General features: G+C 40.9%; 1 protein-coding gene across 1 annotated transcript in view; it reads right to left on the bottom strand.

The window, feature by feature from the left end:
- Positions 1-13,975, bottom strand: part of lrriq1 (leucine-rich repeats and IQ motif containing 1) — a 43,784-nt gene that overhangs the window by 11,456 nt on the left and 18,353 nt on the right. Inside the window, exons 9-16 of the mRNA XM_028584161.1 lie at positions 12,873-13,340; positions 12,170-12,341; positions 9,034-9,159; positions 7,821-7,910; positions 6,770-6,903; positions 5,333-5,404; positions 5,140-5,228; positions 2,817-2,918 (exon numbers count right to left, since the gene is read on the bottom strand). Coding sequence (XP_028439962.1) covers positions 2,817-2,918; positions 5,140-5,228; positions 5,333-5,404; positions 6,770-6,903; positions 7,821-7,910; positions 9,034-9,159; positions 12,170-12,341; positions 12,873-13,340 — 1,253 coding nt within the window. The remainder of the gene's footprint in view (positions 1-2,816; positions 2,919-5,139; positions 5,229-5,332; positions 5,405-6,769; positions 6,904-7,820; positions 7,911-9,033; positions 9,160-12,169; positions 12,342-12,872; positions 13,341-13,975) is intronic.

Raw genomic sequence — 13,975 nt, 5'->3', positions numbered from 1 at the left:
AAGAAGAGAAACAAGAGAGAAAAGCTCGGAGGCACACAACATCTTCAACATCTGCAGCACCCAGACACTTGATGATACAAACCATCTAAAAAAAAAAAAAAAAAAAGGAAAGTGTATTTCTATATTTTTTGCCTCTAAATGAAAATGTTTTCTGGCTTTGCTCCATTCTCTCCCTCTCTATCTCCCTCTCTGGGCATGTAAGCTGATACCCATTTCAAGTGGGTTACTCATGTCCAGCACATCCACACAAAGAGCCCGGATAAAATAAACACGCCGCGCCGGATATCTTGGAAAGAATCTGTCATGGGTTTGGGGCTAATCACCTCCAGAAGGGGCTTGACTCAAAGCCTGAAACGTTAGCCCCTGTCGGGGAGCGCTGGCTGGGCCGGGCTGAGCTGGCTAGTCCCCGGGCACTGGGGATGGATCCAGAGGAGGGGGCGCCTCCCACAGGTCAGGACCAGGGGAGCAAGAGGGGAGGCCGGCTTGGGCCCGTTTACAGAGACCCGCAACACACCACCTCTGCCGCCATTTGTCGCCGCTGCCTCACGGTCAGCCTGTAAAAAAGGCAGCAGGAGTCGTCTCCTCCAGAACCGATTGCTGATTAGAGTTACGCATTTTACAGGATCCCTCTCAGTTGAATAAGAAAATCGAACTGAGGACACGGGGGTACTAAGCAGAGAATGAAGGGTGATGTTCTAACCAGTGACCCCCGTTACTTTATCAGATGATGTAGCGGCTTCATTTCATTGCCCGAGAAGAACACCAGTCCTGTTTGATGAATTATTAAGACAAGGGTGGAGAGGAGAGATAAGGACATTGGAAAGAAACCAAACTGGAAATATTGTTGTTATGTAATAGGTCATTTAGATGGAACCAGTTCTTGACTGCGAGTTGGCTGAGAGCTTATCCACAGCTACACTGTGCTCGGACACAATTTCAGTGTCTGTAATCACAATGTTGGAAACTTGAAGTAATACACCTGCAGTTAAAAAGAAAACATGTGATAATGATTGGACAAAACGTTATTAGTGTTAAAAAAAAATCAACACTTTATCACTGTCAAATACTAAAGATAAGTTTATCCATCATTGTCTGATGAAAATGCCTTTTGAGTTTAGCAATTTGCTGGCTGCTGACAATTTTTTTTAAGATATTAATGAATCTTTGAAAACATTGAAATAAGTTGTTGCTTGATCTTTGGCTGCACCGCAATGGATTAGTTTCAAGGGAAAGAAGGCGACTCCTTCACAACTATTCTACAAACAAATTACTAAAGCGATCCACCCAACAGCGATAAAGTGGAACGAAAAACATCCCAAGTTTGTTCCCTCTTTTTTTTTTTTAAGTGTAACATGAAATGACAAGCAAACATACTGTATTTCTCCACAGCTAATTAAGGGGTATTTCATGCTTATGGCAGCATTGGACTTGGGCCAGTCACTTCACTGCTTGTTGGCAAACGCCGTTGTTACAGCGTCCCTCTGACTGCTGGATGACCGCGAGCATCGTGCTCTCTGGATGTGAGGCCTTGGCCCTGGTGGGTGGGGGTGGGGGTGGGGTGCAGAGGAAAGATGGAGACAGGCATGCTAAAAGCCAACTTCCCCCCCCCCCACACCCTCTCGCCCCTTGTCCTCCCTCCTGCCCTTCCTCCAGCTCTTCCCTCCCTTTTAAGTCTGGCTGTGGATGTCACAATGCCAAATCATCTCTCCACCTCAGGGCAGGGCAAGAGGCCACAGCAGGAAAGATGGAAGGAGACGTTTGCCTCTTCTCTGAATAGCAAACTACTTTACACCACGGTCAACCTGTAAGCTCTTTTCAAGATTGTTTTTTACTTTCCATAACGATAGGAATTAAGTCTAAAGAAAAAAAAGAATGCATTTTGTGTTCAAGTTCAAGTTTGGCTATGTAAAACCACTTAGACCACTTCAGAAACACACAGGCACACGGTTGAGTTAAACAAAACAACAACAGTGAAGCAGTACCTGTAGCCTCACCTACACTTAAAGAGAAATTCCGGTTTCATCCAACCTGGGTCTCATTGTCCTACAGTATGTGCTGTTTTTGTCAATAATTTGTCTTGATAATAAAGACAAATCTGTGGTCGCTCATTGCTAATGCTGCTTGTTCAGAAACATGACAGACTTTCAGACTTCGTCTCAGTGAGTTGCCAGATCTCAACAACTTTAGTAATTCCATGTCATTCTAACTGATAGAAACTATTGCCAAAACTATGAAAATAATAATGATAAAGTTATAATAAATCTGTATTTTCCTTAGTCTGAATCAAGTCTCCAGTGTCAAGTCTAAAGCTCAGGTCTGTATCGATGTTAATGTAGGACTAAGTACAGGGTTCATACACATTTCAACCAATACTTTGAAATGACTTTTTGGCAAATTTCCATGACTATGTTTTCCTGAAAATGTCAGCTGACATTATACAAAACGAATACAAATCTGTGTTAAAGTTTTCCCTCAGAGGTTTAACTATAAAATTAATGACAATTTATGTGGTTCATACTGGGATTCATGATATCGCTCCCCGAATAGAATGTTGAGGTTAAGACGACGTGAAAATACATTTATTAATGACATATTATTATGCTGAGTTCCAAAAAATTCCATGACTTTTCCAAAACTTTTTGGGTCTTTTTATGTTTCCAAAACCTTTCCAGGCCTGGAATTTGCATTTTTCAAATTCCATAACTTTTCCAGGTTTTTTCAAAACGTATGAACCCTGTAAGTAAGACTCTTCAGGGGGGAAACAAGCTGTATTTTACTGCAGGCTTCCAAAATCTCTAGCAGGTCTCAATTCCTACCTCTTAAATAATTCCTGTTGTGTTGTGCTGGCATGTTTCGTGCCTCCACTGGACCAAGTTGGGGACTGCAGTTTCTGAACAAGGCAAGACGGACAGATGGATCTAGGATAGTGAGAGAGAGAGAGAAAGAGGGTCAAAGAAGGACAAGGCAGGCCTAAAACCAGAAGCAGAAAACCAGTACCTAACATTCGGAAACTTTTAGAACAGTGTTCTGGTTCCACTGAGGCAGATGCCATTAGGAGTTAGTGCAGACATTGACCTGTGTGTCAGTGGAGCAAGATGACAAGAGCCCTGCTATTGGAATCGTGCAATTGCCATTCTGATCAAAGAGCAGCCTCCCTCTACATGACTGTGGTATGATAATCGCGGCAGGACTACTGTTTCTTGGTGCAGAGCGGAGGTGAGGTCACCTTTCACTGCAGCCGCGCTCAACCACTACAATGAATCGGAAAGAAAGTCATCACGGGATGACTCGTCAAGAGGTTTCTCGGCAATCATTTCCTTTGCAGGCTCTCAAAAAAGGCCCAATAAGAGGCGACAGGTTCTGGCTTCTGCTGTCTGTTATGGCTCGTTAACATACACGGGATGGAAAGGTTTGCTGCTGAAGCACGTTAGAAGGAACAAAGACGAGAATGAAAAGAGGCAAAAATGAGTGTGGATTTTTTTCACTTTTATAAAATGGATTGGAACAGCAGTTCCTTCCACGTTGTGAGTAGAGCTGCAAAGATGAATCGATTAGTTGTCAACTATTAAATTAAACACCAACTATTTTGATAATCGATTAATCGGTTTGAGTAATTTTTTATTCCAGCTTTTTAAATGTGAATATTTTCTGGTTTCTTTTCTCCTCTGTGACAGCAAAATGAATATCTTTGAGTTGTGGACAAAACAAGACATTTGAGGACATCATCTTGGGCTTTGGAAAACACTGATCGACATTTTTCATAACTAACCAACTAATCAATTAATCAAGAAAATAATCAACAACAGTGAAACAAATCGTTAGTTGCAGCCCTAGTCTCCCTTTGCCAGACCTTTCTCCACAGCAGGAGAAAAAAAGTGCTATGGTTTATTGCCATTTCTTTAAACCAATCACAATCATCTTGGGCGGCGATAAGCACCGGACAGAGCCACGGTGCCGCTGCAAAAAAGCCTCGGGAAGGAACTTGTTTTGGTGGAACGTGTGTACCTTCAAAAGTTGCTTTAGTCGTGCAACAGAAAACTCAGATAGGATCAGTGCCGATTTTAGACCCTTTTTATGGGGGCTCAAGCCCTCTTAAATTTCATCTCAGACCCCCTAAAAATTATAATAATAATAAATACAATTTTTTTTATCAATTTTAGTGCTTCAAGTTAGAGTTTGCAAATGTGTCTGTTCGTGACAGAGGGCAAACAATTACAGGTGCAAAGAAATAGGTTTAATATCCTGTGTCACTGTCGCCAATGCTATGCACCTGTTACTCAGTCAAGGAAAGTTTATTTATTGTTTACACCTCAATATCATTTCGTGGGACTTTCGTAGTTTTTTCATATGTTCAATATTTTGCATTTATCCTCTGTTATAATAATAAATACATATATTCATTGTTATCCAGTGAAATCACTGATTTAGCAGGGGGGGCGGGGTTAACACTTTTGCAAGGCACTGTATCCCTGTCACATTCTCATTAGGGGCTGAGCCCCTCTAAAGTTCTCATCCTAGAATCGCCCCTGGATTGGACAGATAGTCTAGATAGCTGTCTGGATTTAGCCTGCAGAGATCTGAGGAGCAGTTAACCATAGTCCTCATTGATCCAGTTTAAAATTCCAACACAAAGAAAGGGAAACGTAACGGACATCCAGCTCAAAAGAAGGACATTCGACGGAACTTCCTACGGCACTCTAGCAGGTGTAAGGATTACCGAACAAAGGACACGTATTTGAATCGATTTAAGAACAAAAACATGAGAGCTTCTGATCAGGGTAATAATCTTCATATTTCATTTAGTATTTTGCTAATAATACATGAAAATAATTCTGTTAAACTTGAAATATTACACACATAAGCACACACACCAGAAAAAAGGTACATACACTTAATACAAAGGTGTTTCTGTTATTAAGCCTACCCTTATTGATATAAATGGGATGGACAAAATAATAGAAACCTGTGAGTCACACCTGTGAGTATAACACAATGACCACACAGTTATATCAACACCTCTCTAAAACACTGTTAGCAAAAACTTAGTCTATATCGACGACGTTCCACTTCCAGGATTGTTCAGGTGCCACTGGCAACTGAGTGTATATTTTTAAACCATTCTATTCTACACTCACTCACCTCTACGTTTCTTCTGCTGTTGCTTCGTTGATTTCATCTTCTGGGCTCTCTTGAGCATCAGAAGGGCTGTGTGGCTGTCGGTGAAGCCCCTAGAGACAACAAGGACAGACGTGTCACACACAAAATCCCATCCAATGAAATAACAAAAAGACACGCTGACATCGACAGAATGTATGATAAGACAATGATTTACCATTCTTCCAGAATCTTTTCTGATCTTTCAGAGAGACTGCTGAGCATTGAGGTTGAAGCAGGGGATTTGCCTCTGAAATCATAAAAACGATTGACATGCAGGAATATACAAATTCATATTTTATAATATGATCACACATATTTAAATATATTAAAACAACACAACTAGTATTAGCATGTTATCGACAATGTCCGCTTATACGCACAACCGGCACATACGAGTACTTCGCTAAAACTCAAGGCCGCGCCCCCTTTTGGGGGATAGAAAACAGACGGTCCCATAGAAGTCAATGCAATTTGACGTGTGTTTGGATCATAATTTTGACAAATGTGTGTGGATTTTTTTCTTGTTAAACAAATGGTTTGTTTTATACACATGTCTAATGTTTATATTGTGACCTTGCCTGAACCTGAGCATTCACGATACCTTAATAAACTAAGTTTGATCGCCGCTGGTCTGGTCTATAGCCTGGAGCCAAAGCCCATCTATCAGGACCTATTTTAGGACATGGCAAGAGGACAAATCGAAGAGCGGGGTTTTTGGATGTATTGTTGGTGCAAAAAACTACTCAGCAACCTTTCGGCATAGTTTATTAATTCAAAATGGTTTGTTTAAAGTAAAAGTTTGGAGCAATTTACATTTCCTCTGTCATTACGCTGTTGTCGTCTATGGGGAACGCGGGATTGTTTTCCCCTAAAAGTGGGCGTGAATCTGTTCAGAGACATTCTATGACGTTGCGCCGGTTGTGTGTATGATCAAAAGAGATCACCACAGCAAAAAACAGTTGGCTATTGAAGCCACTTGGCTGAGGTCCAGTGGTACAGTAAAGCTTGAGTGTTTTGCCTAAAGGCTACATTACTTAAGTTTGAAATGTAGACAATGTTGATCTAAATATGACACACTAGTATGTTGAATATGGACATAATTTAGACAAGAGTCGTCATGATTTTCATTGTAAGAAAATCAATTTAAATATCATTTCAACATAATTGTATCATGGTTGATTTTGTCTATTGCTTATTCAATATTGTCTGTGTGTTATTCATGTTGTTTAATTGTTTTTTATTGCACTTTAATACATACTTTTAGGTCCTATACACAAGTACATACACAGTACATAAGTGTACTGAGGAAGGACAATAAACAATCTTGAATCTAATGCCGTTCTTAGTAACTTGCTTTGGGTTGAATACATATGAATGTTACAATATCAGTGTCGTATGAATGTTAGAGTAATCCAGGTACAGTTTATTGAAACGAGCCCAGTTAGGATGCCTGGCTAACACCTACAGCTTAATGTGACTGTGTGTTTCTACTGTGTACAGACTCCTACAGCATTATTGTGATAACAAAACACTCTACTTACTATAACTACTTGTATTCTTTTTTCTTTCTCTGTATCAAATGCAGTCAAATGACGGCTGTGGGTTGTTCTACCTGATGGGGCTCTCTGGGGAAAGCCTCTGTCCAGCAGAGTCCACCTTTTCTTCGGGCACCCAGGCCTGCTTTGGCCTCAATACAAGCGGTGGTGGGAGTATGTACTGGGAAGGTTCAGGAAAGTGCCCAGGAGGCTGAAATACATAAATCAATCATTGTCAGCCATAATGTACAGCTCCTATGACTTTACTTGAGTAGATTTTAGTATACACAGCAGCAAATCTTTATATTATCTTCAAGAAGTTTTCATTTACTGGAGCAGTTCTTTACATTTAATTCAACTGAGGAAACTTCTGCCAGGGAAAAAACTGAATCCTCATTTCAGGTGTGTTCAGAAGGTTGTGAAGCTGGAACTCTAAATGGAAAAATAGAGTTTGAGCTCTGTCTAGAAAACATACAGTCCTCGGTATATGTTGAATATACTGTATTGGAAAATAAAATGTACATATAAGACTGTCCACTAACATTAAACTCAAGTGAATGTTTTCTTTTGAGGTATTTCGCTGACAGTTTTCACACTCAAGGAATGCTCATATGTAAGTCAAACTAACAGCTTAATTACTCTCCAGATCCCATTTTCTCTTTGTGGAAGCACTAAATTGTTCATCCCTGCCTTTGATGCGTACCTCAGTGTCAACACATTGAGGCCGGCCATGACGGCAGCTGCACCGCATCAGCTGGCCTAAAGCGGCCACCATGATGTATAGTGCTGAGCATGCTCCAAAGAAAAGATCCAACGAGAGGTAAATGAAGGGGGAAAAAACTGGACGACAGTCCGCCAGCGTGAAAAATGACATCTGCTGGTGCAGAGCAACCTTACAGCCCTCCAGGAAATTTTTTCAAGAGAGTAAATTTAAAGATCAATCAGGAAGAGTGAGACAAATCCTGCAGGGCGCGATAACCAAGATGAGAAAGGGACAGGGCAAGAAAATAACTCTTCCATTGACATCACACAGGGGCTGGTTTCCAAAATTCACTGGCCACTTTCACTAGAATACCAGCCCACCAGGTTTTAAAAATATTACAGAATGTCCCAGGACAGTTGCTTTACCTTCAGAGACAGTGGCTGCTCAGACACAGGGTAACGTCTAGGAGGTGGGTCCTCAGTTAGCGACAATGTCCAGTCAATCTCCAGCGCTGCCTTTTTGAAAATAAAAAAATATAATTTGTTTTCTAGACAGCAACAGGTAAGGGACAACAAAGAAAAGTGTCTTCAGAACCTAACATATAATACTGCATATAATATATATTATTATAGTGTATATAATATACAATAGTGAAGGGAGCTCTAGAGTCACGAACAGGTTAAAGCTTTAGTGAGTCACTTTTTGATATCAACAAACGTCCGTTACATTCAAGTCATTGCCAAATGAGTTGCTGCAAAGCTAATTAAGACCATCAGCTCCACACAACTCTCTCTTTGTCTCTCAGTATGGCTATGTTCCAGAAACTAGTGTCGTCCGGCAACTTTCACGCGCAGAAACTCGAGTGAAGATAATGACCTCTTCTAAAGAGTCCATCATGTTTTTTTAATTCTCCGTGTCTCCTTGGCTACTAACAACTGCGTGGAGGAGGGGTTGGGGCTGTGGGCGATCACGGAAGGCTTGTATCATGTGGATGCGCCAACAGTGTTGTTGTCATTACTTAGAATTCCTCATGGGGGCGACAGAAACTACGCACTATAGCTTTAAATTGATAGCTCATAAATGTGTAGTAGGTTTTAACCCTTGTGTTGTCTTCCTGTCAACCTTGAAAAAAACACTTTTTTCGATGTTTTTGACTCCTTTTTTTCACAGTTTGTCACATTGTTAAATTTTTCTTCTACACATTTTCAGCGCTTATTTCTACGTCCCATATTTTCTGATATAAAACAAAAATTGAAAACGGGTCAATTTGACCCGAAGGCGTGTCTAAATTTACATGTCTGTGGGTGTACCTGTATGTTTTTGTGTCTTTTTTAACAGGGTTTTGTGTATGTGTGTGCATGTTTTTGTGTCTTTGTATGTATTTTTGCAGATCTGAATGTGTGCAGGATTGTTTGTTTGTGTGTGTGTGTGTGTGTGTGTGTGTGTGTGTGTGTGTGTGTGTGTGTGTGTGTGTGTGTGTGTGCGTGTGTGTGTGTGTGTGTGGAGAGAGTGTGTTGGGTAAGTATATACATTTGTGCATTTTGTATTGTCCATTGTGCAGGTTTGTGTATCGATAGGGTGTGGGGTAAAGAATTACTGAACCATGAACGTGAGGAACACACAAACGTTTTCGCTTACCTCATCAAAAACACATTCATCCATGTCCACCTCCTCAAAGGTGTCGTCCTCTCCGGTGTCGGGGCATGTGACAGCAGCCAGAGCAGATGCGAGCCTCCTCCTCAGAGTGAAGCCCCTCCAAAACGCCTGGAGGTACCCAAAGAAGAAAATGGTAGAAAACCCTCCATGAATCACAAGGCAAACGTAAATATTGTGTGTTATCCCATTAGGGAGATAAAACATGTTAACCTTGTTTTAATTGCTGAGTGTTCTGCTGTCTGAACTCTGTGTGACTCCGGGCTGTTCCGAGACAAATGGAGCTCCAGTGTGCCTCTAAATCCTCCAATTCCCAATGGGCTGCGGGGGGCACACTTCACTTCAAGTTGAGCCGAGCAGGAATCCTAGAACTCTTACTACCGCACTTCTTTGGAATCTGATTAATTACTCATGTACCCCCAACCACCCACCGCAACAGACACACACTATTTCCACCACCCCCACCTTCTCCCTTAGAGAGCCCTAAAGGACTCATCAAACACTTTTTGTGTTGAAAAGGGATTTGGGAGAAGTGTTGGATAGCATGTTTTTTAGAACATGCCGCTTACTGTAGACCCATATACAGAATAGCCGAATATGCTTCCATAGCACGTATGAGGCCTGAAGATGGATGTTCAAGGGTGGAAAAGGACATTTTGAGATAATAACTGTGTGAAAGTTACTTCAGCCACAATATTAAAAAGTCTAGTTGTAGCAGTAAGGTCCTTAATTACACACTGACAGGTTAATATGTGTGCATTCTTGTCCCAGTATAGCTTGTTAATAACTTAGCTCCAGGGAGCTTATTCCCTGGATTCCTTATGTTTTCTCGCCTCGCAGTTTTCCTTGGATTGAGGTGACACCTGGATCGTGGTTGCAGCTGCTGCCGTGGTCCTGCTCGACGCGCAGCTACACCCTGCACTAGTACTAATATTAGTTCTAGTCATAGCTCTGTTAACTTTATTGGTACTATAATTGCCACTGTTCATCATACCAACTGCTATGATTATTATGAATCATATTTCTCCATATCTGTATATCTGTATCCGTGTCTCTGTGTCCCAATCAGCAGCGGCAGATGGCCGCCCACCAACAGCCAGGGTCTGTCCGAGGTTCCTACCAGTAAAAAGGAAGTTTTTCCTCGCCACCGTCTCACCAAATGCTTGCTTGTGGGAAATTGTTGGTTCTTTGTAAATTATAGAGTGTGGTCTAGACCTACTCTACATGTAAAGTGTCCTGAGATAACTCTTGTTGCGAATTGACACTATGAATAAAATTGAATTGAAATGAATTAGAAGACTGTTGTCTATGCTAAATTAGGCTGCTAAATATTGAAGGTTTATTTCAACAAAATGCCAAACACATTCGCCCATTTCATCTCCTTAAATGTAGTCTGTGCTGCTTTTCTCGGTTTAACATCATTGTAAATGAAATATCTTTGTGTTTTTGACTGTTGGGTAGACAAAACAAGCAATCGGAAAACATCACCTTAAACTATGGGAAACTGTAATGGGTATTTGTTCTTATTTTCTGACATTTTATAGCTTCAATGATTAATCAATTAACCAAAAATAGAATTAACCAATTATTCCAGTATGACCACATTTTTACGTTTTTTGATCATTTCTGCTCTTTTATATCTCTAAATCGTTAGTTGTTCTAATGTAGATTTCCTTACATTTGCAATGCATCAATGGACATAGTGTTCTGGGTGTGTGTACGGATGGGTGGACTGAACTAACTAACTTAGACTTTTTAAGACCAATATTGAATAAAATTTAAGACCTTTATCACAACATCAACTAAGCCCTAAATTCAGCTTTTTCTGTATCACTAAACTTGCACTTCCCCAGGGCTGAAGAATAAAATCAGTTTTATGTCTGTGGTACATTCCGAAAGAGACTCGTGCCAATAACACGAAAAGCTGATTGGCTGCAATATATGTTACACGTCCTCCACAACACTGCGGAGATGCGGAGGAGGGTCTGGCTAGTCCAAATAGCATTCCAGGATGGGAGAAAAACGTGCTCTGGTTTTTTGGCATTTCTTTAAACCAATCAAAATCGTCATGGGCGGCGCTAAGGGCTGCACAGAGCCCCGCTGGCACTGGAAAATAGCCTCGGGAAGGAACTTGTTTCGGTGGAACGTGTACGTTCAAAAGTTGTTTTAGTCGTGCAACAGAAAACTCAGATTGGACAGATAGTCTAGCTAGCTGTTTGGATATACCCTGCAGAGATCTGAGGAGCAGTTAACCATAGTCCTCAGAAATCCACTGGAGTTTAGAATTCCAACACAAAGGAAGCTTAAGGTAACGGAAATCCGGTCAAAAAAAAAGGACATATGGCGGAATTCCCGGCGGCAACAGGGCAATCCCGGAAGTGGACGGTCGTTAACCTTAACCCTAACCCTAACCCTAACAATAACCAGTGATTCCCAACGGCACCTTCCAGGCAGCGCTGCCTGAAAGGCACCGTTGGGGGCAAAAAACACCGATAAACGGATATAGACTACATTTGTAGTAATACAGCAAAATTATATTTGGACTAGCGAAAGAAAGAATTACAACACCATGGAATTTAAAAAAACTGAGCATTAGAGGTAGCATTGCATGGACGTGGGAAAATTAAGACCGGTTTAAAATTGTGTAAGACCTAGAACACAATACTTCTGCCAATTTAAGACTTTTTAAGGCCTACAATTTTTATTTTTTTATTTTAGACTTTTTAAGACTTTTAAAGACCTTGCGAAAACCCTGAATACATAACTATTAGAAAAAAATCAAACAGGTTGATTGATTAATTTGAGATATTCAAGTTATGCATTCACACTTAGCTATACCATTGTCTCCAGCACTGTACAAGCTCGGGACAAAGGTCCTGTTACTGCAGTGTTGGGGGAAAGAAAATGTTCTGAATTGTATTGCTGAAACCAATCTGGGCTGGCAGTCGATGTTGCAAAAATGGGCAAAAGACAAAACATGTAAGCCACGTGGGTATGTTTTCTATGTAACAAAGGCAACAAAGACATTCAATAGTTGCACCTTATTTATAGCCTGACTCCACTTGTTGTAGTAAGTCAAACAAAAAGTTCAGAATGTCTGACAAAATTCCAGAAGTTTTACCTGGATGACAGTTGCTGCGTAATCTTGGCCAACAATGCTCCCAGGTCCTGACTCTGGCTTTCCTCCATCTCCACCACTTCCACCTCCTTTCTCAGCTGTGGAAAGGCTGCTGATGTTCTCACATTTCAGTCTATATTTCCTCCACAGCTGCTGAATCACGACTGCTGCTGTGCTGCTCCGAAAAGGACACACACAGACAAACACACACACATAAAAAACACACACACACACACACACACACACACACACACACACATTTATATGATGTCATAGCACCTCTGTCTTTCAAAACATGAATTTATTTCTGAGCAAACATCTGAAAAAGAGGACTGTCCAGAGCCACCCTTCATATCAAAGATCTATCGTCCTCCCAAAGATAGTGCAGTGTTAATGATGAAGCTGCGTGTTAAAATGAATGAGATGTTCAACATCTGCTGTTAATCACTTAGAGGAGGCTCCAATAATGACAAATCCTCTGCAGCAGAAACTAATAAAATGCTGATCTGCTATAAAAAGAATTATATGAAAAAGAAGGTGTTTGCTTTAAGTCAGCAGTGTCCACTTGTGAAAGAATTTGGAGGCTTTCATTACAAACACTACAACACACTACACTATCAGCTGATCTGTTGTTGACAACTTCGTGTTGGATGGAATGGACACTACAGAAGTGGACACTACTGACTCAGAACATTTGGTGAATTACTTTTGGAGGTCCAGGTCTTGATGGTTGGACACAGGTGCCATTTTGTTATTGGAAGAAGTTGGTTTTCCCTTTGTTGCAGAGGAGTGAACACTGCCAGAGTAAGCTCTGCAAATTGTTGGCTCTGTCTTTGGACCTCTTGCAACAGTCTCAAATGAGTAATGCCGACTCTCTGCAGCTAACTTCTCCTCAAAAGTCCAGTATTTGTATCTGATATTGTCCTTGTTTGAAAGAACTGGTTGGACTTTTTCAGTGGACTCCATTTCTGGGCACTTAGTACACTTCTCAGCATTGGTGCTGTCCATGTGTCCAAGTCTTTCCTCAGGTTTTGGTTGGCTTGCAGCCCTGTGTTTGGTAGCCACAGTGGTGTCACCATATTCATGGGCAAATCTCTGGTCCATAGCCAGCTGCAGAGCCTCAGCGAAGTGTCGGCAGGAGGTCTTTACAGCATCCAGGGAAGATGAGGCATTACTGTGAACAAATGAACACAAAAACCCATTGTTTAAGGTCTGGATGCTTGCTCTTTTCAGAATGTCTTTACAATGGTAGCACTGATTAAACCTTAGTGTAATAAACGTGATGATTTTACCAATACTGCATAAACATAACAGTAGGAGCAGCAATTTTCCAGTTTTAAAGCTAAGGATGTGCATGTTCGTTTTAATTAGATTTTGACTTGATTTCTGTCGTGATGCGATTAGTTTGACACTGGCAAATTCATCAGGAAGAGCAATAATATTAGTAAATCGTCTAAGATCTGTGGACCATTTGTTCTGGGAGACGGACTAGTCACAACCTGTGTGAGGTGGATTCTGTACAGTTCAGATGTAATAACCCTACCTACAGTACTAAGAAAAATGTTGGGTTTTCTAAAACATACACTGTATTTCCACATTTTAAAGAAAGTCCTAGCTATGGTCAAGAAACCACACTGGCATTATATTTGCTTATGAATATAAACATTCAAAAAACACATGATGCTGAGAGTAATTTAGTTTGGAGCATACTGTTATGACATAGTATTAGTATATAGTATTAAATGTGTGGGTGTCTGAGAGAGAGAGAGAGAGAGAGAGAGAGAGAGGTGCCTGTCTGCTCTGTGTGCG

This window comes from Perca flavescens, chromosome 8 (assembly GCF_004354835.1).
Source record: "Perca flavescens isolate YP-PL-M2 chromosome 8, PFLA_1.0, whole genome shotgun sequence".
Classification (NCBI taxonomy): Eukaryota; Metazoa; Chordata; class Actinopteri; order Perciformes; family Percidae; genus Perca; species Perca flavescens.
This window is presented reverse-complemented; position numbering and strand designations above follow the sequence as displayed.